At 40.1% G+C, this 15,635-nt stretch overlaps 1 protein-coding gene across 1 annotated transcript in view; it reads left to right on the top strand.

Annotated features, from left to right (window-relative positions):
* PANK1 (pantothenate kinase 1) overlaps positions 1-14,699 on the top strand; it is a 53,061-nt gene extending 38,362 nt beyond the window's left edge. The window contains exons 4-7 of the mRNA XM_052660802.1: positions 4,430-4,606; positions 5,105-5,228; positions 8,516-8,641; positions 13,196-14,699. Of these exons, the coding sequence (XP_052516762.1) occupies positions 4,430-4,606; positions 5,105-5,228; positions 8,516-8,641; positions 13,196-13,255 (487 nt within the window). The 3' untranslated portion in view covers positions 13,256-14,699. The remainder of the gene's footprint in view (positions 1-4,429; positions 4,607-5,104; positions 5,229-8,515; positions 8,642-13,195) is intronic.
* The last annotated feature ends 936 nt before the right edge of the window (positions 14,700-15,635 follow it).

The raw sequence follows: 15,635 nt of genomic DNA, 5'->3' as shown, positions 1-15,635 counted from the left end.
TTGTGATGGTCAGAGGGCTGCAGAGAAACCCTTCCTTTGGAACTACCTTGGTGCCTAGCACAGGAAGAATTGCTTGAAATAATGTCATTCCAATCAGTGAGCCAGACTGTTTACAGTGCTTTTTACCCTCAGATAAATGCTCCCGCTGCAAACTGGAATAGTCAGCACACCTCACAGGGAATTTGGAAGTACAGTGGATAGGCTAACAGCCCTGTGATGGCAGTGGGGTGGAGTGAGTGTTTCTTTGTGTATACACACCCTATGGGCACGTGGGCTCAGCTTCCAGTTAATGGGGATTCAACACGGAGCAAAGATACAGGGTCAGAAGTCTTTGAGAGATCATAGTGTAAACAAAATTACAAGGGTTTTCTTTACTTGTAAGAGGATTAGAATGAAGTTTCTTATTGGACCACAAGAACCCATTTTTGGAGAAACGGTTTAAGGAGCTAGCACTGTGTGACATGTGCTTTGAGACATGATGTTGAAAGTGTTGTTTTTGATAGACAAAGATATCATGTAACTCCCCTGAGCCTCAGTATCCTTGTTTGTGCCACAAAGTGAGTTGTTTCTTAATTTGTACCTGCCTCTCCAGTACTGACATTCTGTAATCCTACTCACGCATAAGGAGGCGAGCACTGCTTTTCTCCTGTATTAACATGACTTGTCTGCATAAATCAGTGGTTCACCACTGGGGAAGGGAAGATTGAGCCCCTCAGGGGAGGGAGGTTTGACAATTTTTGAAGATACTGTTTTTTGATTTTCACAACTGGAGATTCAGTGATACTGGCATCTAGTGACCAAGGGTGTTGCTAACTATCCTACAATAGCTCCCTACAGCAAGAACGTGTCAAGTCCCAAATGTTAACAGTTAGTGGTATAAGGAAACCCTGGTACACACATCCTGACTGATCCTGCTTTGTGTGTGTGTAAACTGCCTCCAGGCAACACACTTTCTTACTAAGAATACAGCACTAAGCTGAAGAATCACAACTAATGAGGCCCCATAGCCTCATTAGGCCTGTCAGAAGTATCAGAGACAAGTAAATATTTTGGCTAGGCTGGGTTTACCTGAAGAGAGTGATCTCCTGAGAAAGGTATAATCTTCAACTACAGGCTTCCTCCCGAAAGGGGCCATCGAATTGGTACAGCTAGTCCCAAGGTAACGACAAGCTAACCGTTGTCCACAATTAGAGATATTTATAGTTTTGTTGATTAACACTAAACAAAGTCACGATTTATATCACAGGTACATGCTCTCAACCTTGGAGGTTCCAAGGATCTGGTTGTCTTTGAATAATGAGCCAAACTGTGATGTTGGTATCTGGTATATGTGCAGTAATGTCTATAAATTCCAGTGACTGGTAAATGCTGGTTAATGACCAGTGCTTTGCAATCAGCGAATACTGTTTGGATGCCCAAGCTTTCTGACAAGCTCCTTTTAGCCAGTAGTTTTGGAAAGGTATTGCAGGAGACTGAAGGTTACGAGAGAGCCCTTTCCAAGGCTGCCACAGGCTGGGGAGGGGAACAAAATATCAAGTCTCTGGACCCCAGGTCTTCTTTGTCCAACCAGTTATTCTGCCAAAGGTTTTTTGGTTTGTTTTTGATCCAAGTTACAAAACCACTTATCTATAAACTGCAGGCATACCTCATAGAAATTGCAGGATCAGTTCCAGACTGCTGCAATAAAGCCAGTATCACAATAAAGTGGATCACATAAATCTTTTGGTTTCCCAGTGCATTTAAAAGTTGTGTTTACACTATACTGCAGTCTATTAATTGCACAATGATATTATGTTTAAAAATATATATATATATACCTTGATTAAAAAATTTTATTCCTAAAAAATGCTAACCATAATCTGAGCCTTCAGCAAGTCATAATCCTTTTATAATAGTAATTCCAGAGATCACAGATGTATAGTTTTACTGCATCCTAGATTCATAGCAACATTTCATTTCTGTTGACACAACTCCAATTATAGCAGTCAATGAAAAAAAAAAAAGCAGAACTTAACAGCTTATATTGTTAGAATGTGTAATCTATGAAAAGAGGAATGTAAAGACTTTTCAAGCTTCAGTGAAATGACCAGTGCAGCTTATTTCATTCTTTTGGAATCTATTTTAAGGGCATGAGCATTCATGTAATTGGATTCTTTTAGTTTCTTCCTGAAATTCCTCACTACACGTTTGTTGGGTTTTTTAAAAAAAAGAATGATGTTTTGGTCTCTGATTTGCTGAGGATTTTGCTGTGTGTCTGCTGAAACAAACATGCATCTGGTGATGAGCGAGAGAATCACTAGACTGGATAACGGGGGGGCAGGTTGAGGATGTTAATAAAGTGCTCTTCTGCGACTGTACATTCTTCCCTCCCACCTGCAGTGTCCCAGCTGTGCCAGCGCATGCTTGCTTTCCCCATTCAGCACCGATTCTTTGTCAGTCACCTGTCATTTTCCAGTCATACAAAACCCTTGTCCCTTTTCACTCATACCAACACATCAGATGAGTTGCCTTCTTTCTAAGTCAGCCAGTGCCTTTAAGTGCTTATATGTTTGGAGTCAGTTGCTGAACACCTTGAGGAATACAAATACCTGATTTCAAAGACAGGATATTAGTGTGGATGAAAGGTAGAAACTAGAAATGGGAGCTAAGCTTTATATATATATATATATATATATATATATATATATATATATATATAAACATTCACACACACACACACATATACACACACTTACAAAGAGAAAACAAGACAAATTCACGTCACACAAGCCCAAAAGTGTTCCCATTAAACCATGCTAGCTATGTGAGGCAGACAAAAAACTAACAACATCTCATGATGCACCATGTTAAATGTAAATAAGCACAAACTTTCTTAGAGGAAATCCAAAATTTCTGCTGCTACTGAGTTGTCAAGCTGGTAATGCCCGTGGAGCTCCTTTTGTCCTCATGGTACTGCACCTGCAGTTTGGATAGCTGTGACTGGTGCCTAACTACCTAATTTGCTACGAAGACACATCATTTCAATCAAGTATGTATTTTTGTAAGAATCACTATTTAAGAAATACTACAGTTATACCTTAGATGTAAATTCTAAAGAACTGTGTGTCTATAATCTGCTACCTTTTTGGTAACAACTTTTTGACAATAAATATAGTTTACCCTAAGTTTTCTTTTTTTTTTTAGATTTAAGTTTTGAAAATAACCTCGATCTCAATTTGAATTTTCTCTTAAAAGCCAGTATCCAAACACATGTGGAATCCCCAGGGCTGGCAGTTCTTGGAATTTCAGAACAAACTGATAGGCATTTACTCTTCGTAAACAGAGAGTAAGGCCCATTCATGGCCATATCAGTGCTCTTCTCTGCCAGGCGCTCACTGCTGACAGTTTTATTCTGAATCTGCTTTTCTTCCCCTCAAATAACTTTGATATTAATATACAATTGAGTTCCCTCTCAACTATCATGATTGGTTTCGAATTTTGTCTCAAAAGACTGTTGTAGAGGAATTCCCTGCACCCCTGCCCCCACAAAAAAAAAAAAAAAAGCTTTTAAAACATGGTTCAAGCACTGAGACCGTTTTAAGATCTCTGTTACTATTTTTTGACTATCGGATGGTAAGTAAAATACTAATAATCTTTTCCAAAGTTTACTAGAAAAAAAATCAAATATGAGATCCATCAATTGTTTCCTTTTTGAAATTTCTGAGAACCTTCAATGACATTACTTCTGCTGGAGAAGCAAGGCCAGAGGAAAGATACAGCTTTGGGACTGGCTATTCCTGGCAGAGTCCCTGTTCAGTTTTGTTCTCATAGAGTCTGTCTCTCTAGATTTGAACTATGCTGCATGTATACACAGTTTCTAAATATTTGTATTTAGCTACATATTTTTTTTTTAATAGCAATCATTTCTCTGGTTATTTGCCGCTTTCACACCACCCAGATTGGAGAAGGAAATGGCAACCCACTCCAGTGTTCTTGCCTGGAGAATCCCAGGGACAGCAGAGCCTGGTGGGCTGCCGTCTACGGGGTCGCACAGAGTCGGACACGACTAAAGCGACTTAGCAGCAGCAGCAGCAGCAGCAGCTCATGATTTGGCCCCATTTTCTAGGCGGGACAATTGCATGAAGCACTTAGGTCAGCGGCTGGTTGAAGGTCTCACAACGGAAATCAGTGAGAGTCTTTCTCTGGGTTTTGTCCTTAAACTTCAGGGCAAGTTTTCCTTGATGTTTCTTTTAGTCTCTGCCCTCTTTTTTTTTTTTTTTTCAATCCGATCTACCCTAAAAGCTCTTTTTCACCCAGCACTTTAATTCAAGTGCCCCTTAGTTTTCTTCTGTTTTTATTCACCCGTATTAGTGATCTTGATGTAGTTGGGGACTTGGATGGGCAAAGTCTTCCAGTAAAACTTAAAAAATAAACCTTATTGTTCCTTCAGTCTTGGAGGTGGAACATTCCTAGGCCTTTGTTGCTTGCTGACTGGTTGTGAGACCTTTGAAGAAGCTCTGGAAATGGCAGCTAAAGGCGACAGCACCAATGTTGATAAGCTGGTGAAGGACATTTACGGAGGAGACTATGAACGATTTGGCCTTCAAGGATCTGCGGTAGCATCAAGGTAGAGACTAAGTAGCTAGGAGCACTAGTGATTAAACGCAAGGCAGTCTCTCCACCCTGGCTGTTCATTTAGTTTTTTGTGTTTTTTTTTTAATGTCAACCTACCAGCGTGGTGCAAGGATCTATGGTATTGGAGCTCAGACTTGATCTCCTGCCCTTGATGAAGCACTGAGATGTTTAGCTTTGGATACCTGTGCTTAAAATAAGGCAGCTTTGAAAGAAGGTTCTGGAAAACTGCAACAGTTTCCCCTGTTCCATTCAGATATCTAGAGGCATTAAAAAAAAATTTTTTTTCCCCATTAATAGCCATGCTACTTTGCCCCTATTAAAAGGGCGGCCAATCATCCATACGGTAATCCTGTCAGCTTGTAAACCATGATAGCTAAATCAGGTCATTTGAGCTTGATCAGAGTTATTCATAAAACTCTCCGCTACTTTGGTGGAAACATGGGGCCTGCCTGAGGATGATTTTGAACACTCGCTAATATTTCCAACATAGCTTTGGCAACATGATGAGTAAGGAAAAGCGAGATTCCATCAGCAAGGAAGACCTCGCCCGAGCCACCCTCGTCACCATCACCAACAACATTGGCTCCATTGCTCGGATGTGTGCACTGAATGAGGTAAGGCCTTAACCTCGGGACAACCATCTGTCATTCATAAACATCATTTTTGGCAGTGCAGTAACTGTTGACCCTCACAACATGACAGATCCTTGGAAAACCTGCTGTTTCTCATAATCATACCTTACAGAACATGAGGGATGTGTGTTGGGGGAGGGAGAGGAGTATGTGTTTTATTTTTAAGGAGGCACTGGGTGATGACAAATAAAACCATCTAACCGGGGTAACAGTAAAAATGACAGTCCATACTATAACCTCTCCAACCTCATGGACACACACTGATTGAACTGTGAGGGAAATCTCATGCATCCTTGTAAACAGTTGCAGGTAAAACATTCCACTTGCAATATTCGATATTCTCTCTGCTTTCAGCTTCTTTACAGTGTTGCCTTGTGGCATGGAGTTCAAGCAGCATTGTACAGGGCTATCAAAGCACAGAGAGCTTGCTACAGCTGAGGCCAGCCAGAGTCCCAGGCACAAGAAAGGGCAGAGTTGGTGACTGACAAAGCTTTGGTAACGTGTTTTAAAACATTGCAAATTACTTTGAGAAGAATAGAAACCTTTTCTGAAATACAAGATGCATCAAGTAGAATAGTTCTCACCGAGTTGTATTAGGAAGACAAGAAAGAGGCATTAGGATGTGGAATAAGTCATAGTAAAAGTATTAAAGAATCACTGTAGCATCAGTAGTGGGGCTTCCCAGGTGGCACTGATGGTAAAGACCCTGCGTGCCAATATTCTTGCCTGGAGAATCCCACGGACAGAGGAGCCTGGTGGGCTACAGTCCATGGGGTCACAAAGAGTCAGATACAACTAAAGCAACTTAGCACTGGAGCATCAGTAATAGAGTTTTCAAAATATGAATTTTCATAGAAATGTGACAGACATACAGAAGAGGGCTCAAATCACAAGGGTACAGCTGACAAACTGTCAGATACACGTGCATGTGTGCACACACACACCTGTATAGCCACCACTCAGATCAAGAGTTAGAAGTCTACAGGTAGCTGCAGAAACCCTCTCCAGCCCCTTCTAGTTGAACAGTGGAATATTTAACAGGGTAGGAGGCAGCCTTTATGACAGGTGGGTGGCAGCCCTGCCTTTGAACTCTAGGGTTATGAAAGAGACACACTCCTTTTATAGTATTGAACAGAATTTGTCACTGGCCTAGGGATCAGTGTCATGCTTTTTGTAAGCCCCATTTCGATTGGAGTTTAAATGAGGGTGGTATTCAGATGAAAGTATGTATTCCAGAGACATGCCTTTTCAAAGTCCACCATGGTCATGGGATTCACTTTAACAGAGAATTTATTTTTTGACATTAACCTTTGAGGAAGGTTTTCCTAAGAAGCCAAACAAGCCCTAGGACTAGTACGTGTATAGTTGGCTGTGCCCATAAACTCTCAAAGGTCACTTGGGTGGAATGTCTCCCATCCAATAGAGCAATAGGTGCTGTTTCCCCTACTTTCCAGAGAGCTGCAGTGAGCCAGCGAATCTTTTTACAGGTATCATAATCACTTTACGAACAGAGTAACTGCTTTTATTTTTCACTTTTATTTCAGTGTCAATACCATTTATTGTTGGAGTATAGCGTCGCCATGGTACATACTATTAAAAGTTGGCATAACCCTTTTGAATGTTTCTGTGGTGTTGAATGAATGAGAGGACTCACGGATCACTTGGGGCCAGGGTTCTGGTAGCCAACGTCCTGCCAGCCATTGCTTTGCTCCCTGGAATCACTGATTGGAGGATCTTTGATTCTAGCCATTTCATGGAGGGATACCATGTTTACTGACTCTAAAATATTGTTCTGTGATTATTGGAATGCTATCAAATAGTTCTCTACCCACTTTTAAAGTTTGTATTCTTTTTTTTTTTGGAATAGAGAGTACAAACACATAACACAGAGCTCTGAAGACACCACAAGTACAGTATACATGGAAATGAGTCACCACTGCCATCCCATCCCTGAATTTTAGCCTCTCTAGAGGTAGCCATTGTTTTTAGCTTTTCTGTTTTGTTTTGACTCTATACTATCTGCATTATAGGATAAACATACTGAATAAATATTTGATTTTTAAATTAAATGTCAGACTTTTCTTTAATGGAGTCTGAGTGTTATACCTTTTCTACTTCCACATTTTTAAAAAGAATTCTTCCATGTTTTCTTTGTCTCTTTTTTTTTTTTTAACCTTTATATCTTTGACCCACCTGGAATTTATTTGAAGTGGGTGTACCTATCACATTCTAATGCCATTTCCCTTTCTTCTGGCTTCCTGCCAGAGCAATGCAGGACTGAAAGTTTGAGCAAGTCCTACCTGGGCAGTTTGTGGCTACAGTTCTTATTTGTGGAAACATTAAAATTACCTCCCATACCCCTACCCAGGGAAAATGTTCACTGTGGTAAATAGATTTGTTAACATGTATTGTTGAAATCTGCCGCAGTCAGAAAGTGATGTTCCCACACTCTGGTTGCTCTTGATAAACTGAACAGAAAATAATGCCAGATCCCAAGACTCTGTTGCCTTTTATGTGAGTGACCATAGCAACCGGCTCTGTGAGTAAGTGATGGTGAGCAGCGTCTGTGTGGCAGACAGGCTGAGTTCAGTGTGAGGCGTGTGTTCAGAATGCAAATCTATATCCGTGACAACAAAAATATAAATGCATTTTTCATTATCTTATTGTAACCCACATATTGATCAAACAGGATATTTCATCATATATCCTAAAGGGCGAAACTGGGTGTCATTTCTTTTTTGTATTCCCAGTGTTTGCAACAGAGCAACCTGACCAGACTTGTTAGATGAATAACTCATACCATAACCATTTAATTTATGAATTGGTTGCGCGTTCTCTGATAGCCTAGTGGTTGGGATTTGGTACTGCCATCGCAGCACCAAAAACTTTTTTTAAAAATAGATTAAATTTATTTAAAAAATAATTTATAAGTTGATGATATTTTAGAGTTGGAAGTTTGGGGGATTGAAGGAATGCACAAGCAATTTAGATGAAATGTTGGGAGGTGAATTTTATATTAGACCCAAGGCAACCTAACATGATACCTGTAAACAAGCCCAATATCAGTCTGTGCCTCACCCATGCAAATTGTGGAATGAACTATGAGGTTGGTTTGGCTTCATCTTGGAAATCCTGAAAGAATTCTGCTTAACAACAACACATTCACTCTGCAAGGTCCTGGAGCACAGTGATATACAAAGCACTGGGTCTGTTAAATGCTATTTTTATGCCATGGTTCACTGTTTCTCTTTCGTTTTTTCTTTTCCCAGAATATTGATAGGGTTGTGTTTGTTGGGAATTTTCTCAGAATCAATATGGTCTCCATGAAGCTGCTAGCATACGCCATGGATTTTTGGTCCAAAGGACAGCTAAAAGCTCTGTTTTTGGAACACGAGGTAAGTTGAGTTCACATGGACTTAACTGTCCTCTGTGGACATTTTTGGGTTGTCTAACATGTGAGCAGGTTCCTTAGTTTGTATTTATGCAAAAGATAAGGAAGAACAGTATATAAAATGGAAGCTCTCTTATCCAACAATCAAGACTGCTGCTGCTGCTAAGTCACTTCAGTCGTATCCGAATCTGTGCGACCCCAAGACGGCAGCCCCCTAGGCTCCTCTGTCCCTGGGATTCTCCAGGCAAGAATACTGGAGTGGGTTGCCAATTTCCTTCTCCAATGCATGAAAGTGAAAAGTGAAAGTGAAGTTGCTCAGTCATGCCCGACTCTTAGCCACCCCTTGGACTACAGCCCACCAGGCTCCTCTGTCCATGGGATTTTCCAGGCAAGAGTACTGGAGTGGGGTGCCATTGCCTTCTCCGACAATCAAGACTAGTAGATGGTTAATTTTTTTTAAAGTTAAGAAATGAGTGATCCTAGGAAAATACCTCCCTATTTTCAATATTCTGTTTTAATATAAAATGTATAAATGTTCATTTGCTCACCAATTTTTTGAGGTAGGTAGGTCCAAGACCTCATTTTGAGCATGGGTTCTGTTGATGGGAGCTTTGTAATTGTCTTTTTTTCCATAATCCACAGTGTTATGTACCTTTTTGATTTTTGGCTTGTTTCTTTAAAGTAGATCAAGAAATTACAGATACTTATGAAGTAATTTGGTTGCAAAATCATTCTAAATTATCCCAATCTTTCATATGTACAATCTACCTAAATAGAGGGCAACAGTTGTGACTACCTTTTTCAATCTTCGTTGCATTTTTTTTCAATATTGAGATAGAGTTAGCACATAACACTGTGTAAGTTTAAGGTACAGAATAACGATTCATTATATGTATATATTATAAAATGGGTTATGATTAATAGCATAAGTTTAGTTATCATCCACCACCACACATTATTACAAAGATTTTTTGCTTGTAATGAGAACTTTCAACACTTACTCTCCTAACAACTTTCACTATTATTAACTAGCTTTTTTTCATCTTTTTAAAGAATTGAACTGGATTTTCATAGAGGTGACCATTCATCTTGTACTCTTTTTATTGGTTTTGGTGGTACATAATTACATTTAGATTATTACATTAACAATGAAATCGTCATAAACAAATTTGAGGATAAACACAACTGACCCTTGGCAAATAACTCAGTCGATGAGAACAGAAGTGTTCAGACTACTCTTAGTAACCTGGTAGCCTTGAGAGGCTAGTGTGCTAGACATTAGGCAGCCTGTTTACAGAAGTAGAGAGCTCTGATTAATTCAGAGTCCCTTATATCCAGTTTCTACACTAATAGAAATTGGAGGTTTCTAAGAGTGAGTAGGGGGGCTCTCTTTTCTTCCCACCTTCTCTATCCTCCTTTAAAATCGACACTGTAGGGTTTCCCTTGTGGCTCAGTGGTGAAGAATTCGCCTACCTGCGCAGGAAACACAGGTTCAATCCCTGTCTGGGAAGACCCCACTCGCCGTGGAGCCCTGAGCCAGCGCTCTCGGGCCCACAAGCTGCACCTGTTGAGCCGGTGTGCCACAACTACTGAAGCGTGTTTGCCATGCTCAATGGGAGAAGCCGCTGCAGCGAGAAGCCTGAGCGCTGCAGCTGGAGCGTAGCCCCGGCTCACCACAAGAGGAAAGCCCGCAGGGCAGCGAAGACCCAGCACAGCCAAAACTAGATTCATTAACTTTAAAATGGAAGAAACTAAAACCAATGCTGTAGAAAGCAGCTCTTTATCATTAGCAGGCACCCAGTGCCTTGGATAGAATGCGGCAGGAAGAACAGGAAGTGTCATAAATTTCCATTGTAATATTGTGGCATTTTTCTCATTTCCAAATTGAATTATTTATTTGAAAAGTTGCTGATGCATTTGTAAGTTTTTTAGGGCTCTCTAAACCTATGTTCAGTTTGATTAAAGCATATAAAACAATAGGAAGTTAAATACCAAAGAGTGAAAGGCCAATGATAGACATGAATACTAAAGAAAGTTTTTGTTTTTGTGGTTTTATGCAGGCTAAGAAATGATGATAATTTTTTTGTGGGGAGGATGGGGAGTCAGAATTTTCACTTTCCTGGAGAAGGAAATGGCAACCCACTCCAGTGTTCTTGCCTGGAGAATCCCAGGGACAGGGGAGCCTGGTGGGCTGTCGTCTGTGGGGTCGCACAGAGTCGGACACGACTGAAGCAGCGGCAGCAGCAGCAGCAGTGGCTATATAACATCCAGCTGAAGACTAGCAAGGGGCTACTCTTTCTGCCCCCTTCTGATGCCTATGTCAGAAGCTTTCTTTATCTCCTTTATACTTTAATAAAACTTTATTACACACACACAAAAAAAGAATTTTCACTTTCCTTCCCCCAACCAGAGCATCTCCCTTTCTCTCTACTTAGTTAATCGATTTTCCTTGTAAAGTTTTGTTTAAAAAAATACAATGAAAAAGAAAAACACTCTTCTGGATATCTGTGCTAAGTCGCTTCAGTTGTGTCCGACTCTTTGCGACCCTGTGGACTGTAGCCCATCAGGTTCCTCTGTTCATGGGATTCTCCAAGAAAGAATACTGGAGTGGGTTGCCATGCCCTTCTCCAGGGGACCTTCCTGACCCAGGGACTGAACCTGCATCTTCTGCGGTTCCTGCATTGCAGGTGGATTCTTTACCACTGAGCCACTTGGGAAACCCTAGTGTTACTATATTTAGCAATCAAAAACATAGGACACAGTTATTTTATCTAGCATTTATCTGTTTTATCTGACAACCCTAAGTTATGATCCTCTTGGACTAAGAATACAAATGCTGGATGCCATCAGGGATTAAAAGCCATCTACAGGGGCACTCAGGTAGTTAGTTGATGGTAAGATAGGGAGTAAGACCCAATGTTTTGGGGAAACCCACTTCTCTGGCAATAAAGTCATATCCTTCATACAGTCTTAGGCCTCTGGATGATAGCTATGGTTTGTTACTAAGTGTTAAACTCAGTCTCTATGGCCAGTGAAAATAGAGCATTTTTGTATCTCCTTATAGGTACTTCTCAGAAAATTCTCTACCTCCTTGGGTTCACTCTCAGTTAGGCAGGTCTTTCTGGAGGAAGGTATGGAGAGAGAACTTTCGGGAGGGCTGGTAAGGTGGCTTTCCTGCCCTGCCTGGAGTCCTCACTCAGTCTCATTCATTTCACTTAGATGAGTGAGCATCTCCTAAGAGAAGTGGACTCCCCAGGTGGCTCGGTTGTAAAAGAATCTGCCTACCAATGCAGGAGACACAGAAGATGCTGGTTTGATCCCTGGGTCAGGAAGATTCCCTGGAGGAGGAAATGGCAACCCACTTCAGTATTCTTGAAAGAGGAGCCTGGTGGGCTACAGTCCATAGGGTTGCAAAGAGTCGGACCTGAGTGAGCATGCACACGCATGTATCTTGGAACCTTAAAGAAATAGTCTAGCAGAGCAGTTGAGAACACAGGCTCTCACTGACTTGGAGACCTTAGTCAAGGACTACTTCTCCATTCTGTTTTAGCTTTTGTAAATGAAGTGACAATAGTATTTGTCTCATAAAGTTATTGTGAAAATTAAGTGAAGAAATTCATGTAAAGTTCTTAGAACAATTTCTAGCTTATTGCAAGCCCTTATAGCAAGCCCAATAAATGTTAGCAGTTGGCGGTGGAGGCAGAGATCCCTGCTGAGTAGTATTCTGACATCTGCCACCCATTTCTTCAGGAAGTAACCATGGAGCCAGGCAAATGCCAGAGAAGAGGCATCTCCTGCCTTTTGGAAACCAACTTCTCTAAAAATTTCTGGTTTTCAGGTTCTTTCATTTTACAGATGAGAGAAGCTTAGAGTTCCTTCCCGTGAGACATTACAACTTCGGAGTCAGATAGATTTTGCGATTGAGCCCTGGGACAAGGCATGTGACCCTGAAGGGGTAATTTACATTATTACCTTCCATTTCTCATCTGTGGAGTGGGGGTAATAACGTGAATTTTGCCATGACAAGGATTAAAATGCAATAATTATAATCCGAAACATCCTAAAAATACTCAACAGCAAGGTAGTAGTGTATACTGTGGTGCTAGAGATTTTTCTAAGCACTTTACATCCATTAATTTATTTAATGTATATAAGCAAATAGATACGCAGTGCATTTATTATTATTATTCTATCATGTTTCATACCAGAGTTCAGGTTTTAAATTTCTCATTATCTACAGCTTCCTAGGTGGTACTAGTGGTAAAGAACCCGCCTGCCAATGCAGAGACAAAGAGCTGTGGGTTCCATCCCTGGGTCAGGAAGGTGCCCTGGAGGAGGGCATGGCAACCCACTCCAGTATTTTTTCCTGGAGAATGCTATGGACAGAGGAGCCTGGCGGGCTACGGTCCATAGGGTCTCAAAGAGCCAGACATGAATGAATGACTGAGTATGCACGCACACACAGCATTAATGGGCAGCATTCCTCAAATTATGAAAAAGAGCAGGTATTGGGCCAAGGTTCAGAGATAATCATACAGAAGTTTTCCCATTGTTGTAGGGTTACTTTGGAGCTGTCGGGGCACTGTTGGAACTGTTCAAAATGCCTGCTGACCAATAGAGATGAGCCATAGACACGAAGCAGCCCTCTGTGAGGACAGGGACGCAAGCTCTGCTGCTGGAGAGGGTGAGAGCCACTGGGATGGAAGCCAAGCCATTATGGCAGATGAACCTGCTGGATTTGTACATAGTTTAAAATCCTTCTTGCTGATCTTTTACTCTTGGGTTTTGAGCTTATGATTCAAAGTGGGGAATACAAGAGTTTTTTCTGTATACTGTATTTTTAAAAAAAGAAAAACATTTGTGCAGCGTGGCCAAACCTACCAATTTTATGCATTGACTTTGAAAAATTGAATGATGTTTAAAGAAGGACCTGAAATGTAAGTGCTGGTTATTTTTCTTCTGGGGTTTACTGATCAGTGTGATAATTTTTAATTTCATTTAGTAATGACTCTAGAAGATTTTACCTTGACATATTTTTCATGACGTTTCATGATTTGCTGTTGGTTTCAAATGAAACTACAAATCTGGCATGTTTTACTGTGAACACTATTTGTTTGTTTACCTTTTTTTGGTCTTGTTTTTTCTGTTTGACTGTCTTATGGAAAAAGAGAATCCTTCCCCGTTTCTGTCCTCGGATGACTCCCCTCCCCCCACCCCCGCAACACATTCGTTCTTTAATGTCCTTGTTCATATTAATCAAGGTGCTGACCAACTCAACACAAAGTTAAGCACGAGATCTAAAGCTCTCAAAAGTGCCCTTGAAGAGAAAACTCTGAAGAAGTGTTCATGAATTTAGTGAGTCTGGCAAAAGTTGAAAATTATTAATATATGCAATTTTGTCATCACCCTTATGAACATAAAGTGTTGCATTGAATTTCTTTTATGTTTGGTTATAATATTACATTGAAATGTTCTCTGATTAAATGTCCTCGTCCATGCAGAGCATGTGAGTGGCAGCAAATCCTGTGCAAGATGCTGGAATTTACAGGGAAAGTCTCCCAGGAGATGAATGTTCACACTGGGATGTTTAGGAGAAGTCATGGGTTGAGGTGTCATGTAGTAATATCTGTGTTTTGTACATGTATGTACCTAGAAGCTTTGTAACAATGCCTCTTAAATAATAACAAACTTTTTAATTTAATATATTTTAGACTGAAAACTGTATTTCAATCCCACTTTCTAAAATTAAAAAAAAATTATGATACTGATCTATATATTTTTTTTCTGTTTGAAAGATATCATTGGGACCGATGGGTAACTTTAAAATGAGAGCCTTTGTACAAATATTGAAATACATGAGATCTAATGATTTAGAACTAATTAATCTTTTGAATTGAGCATATTGTCGAAAGGGATTTTTGAAGGGCAGTATCATTGTTCCATGATGAAACTTTCCTTCTTTGCCTTCTGGGCACCATCTTTAATTTCCATGTCTTCAAGTCTTGAAGAAGTTGATGTCAATGAAAGTATACTCTTGTCTGGTTGAAATAAAGCCTGTTTCTGTTGTGATTTGTTTTAGTGTATACGTCATTTTCATGTCTTAACCTTCATGTCCATATTATCTGCTTTTATATCATAAAATGACTTTGTGTTATACTTCAGCTACTCTACATTTCATAATTTGAAGCTTTCACATAAGCTTGGTAAGGTCCAAAACACTGTCTTCAGTTAAAGCTGTAGTGTAGCCCTATGCAAGGATTTATTTTTTTAATGTAGCTTTATTGTTCTTACACAACTGACTCCTTATTCCCAAAAGATCACTACTATATTTGATAATTCTGAAAGAGTTGCAAAATTTGGTCATCACAAAAACATTTGATCAACTTCCACCTGGCTTAAAAAAAATTCCAGAAACTAAGAGGTTTTTTGAAAAAGGTAAGTGTGAAAACCCACATATCGTCTGTGACAGTACCTGTTTCAGATTGCTGTCTTCCATTCCTGCTCTTATCCGTCAGGGCATAGTACCCCTTGGATCCTGGTTCTTCAAAAGAAATCAAGGCATGTTAGTGCAACTACATAATTTTTAAATTATCTGGAATCACTTGATCTCACATTACAAATATATATAACATTGGTTTAGCTGAGGAAATAAATTACTCCATTATACAAATATCAGTTATATGTTGGCTACTTATAGCCAGCCTTTTTTTTTTTTTTTAAACAATGAGGGAGTAGTACCCAGAGGAATTTTTTTACATTCACTTGAATAACAGACACTTTGGCTCAACATCATGAAGAAATTTGGCAAGACTAAGAATGCTAAAGCTGAAACTCCAATACTTGGCCACCTCATGCGAAGAGCTGACTCATTGGAAAAGACCCTTATGCTGAGAGGGATTGGGGGCAGGAGGAGAAGGGGACAACAGAGGATGAGATGGTTGGATGGCATCACCGACTCGATGGACATGAGTTTGAGTGAACTCCGGGAGTTGATGATG

Source organism: Budorcas taxicolor, chromosome 23 (assembly GCF_023091745.1).
Source record: "Budorcas taxicolor isolate Tak-1 chromosome 23, Takin1.1, whole genome shotgun sequence".
Lineage (NCBI taxonomy): Eukaryota > Metazoa > Chordata > Mammalia > Artiodactyla > Bovidae > Budorcas > Budorcas taxicolor.
This window is presented reverse-complemented; position numbering and strand designations above follow the sequence as displayed.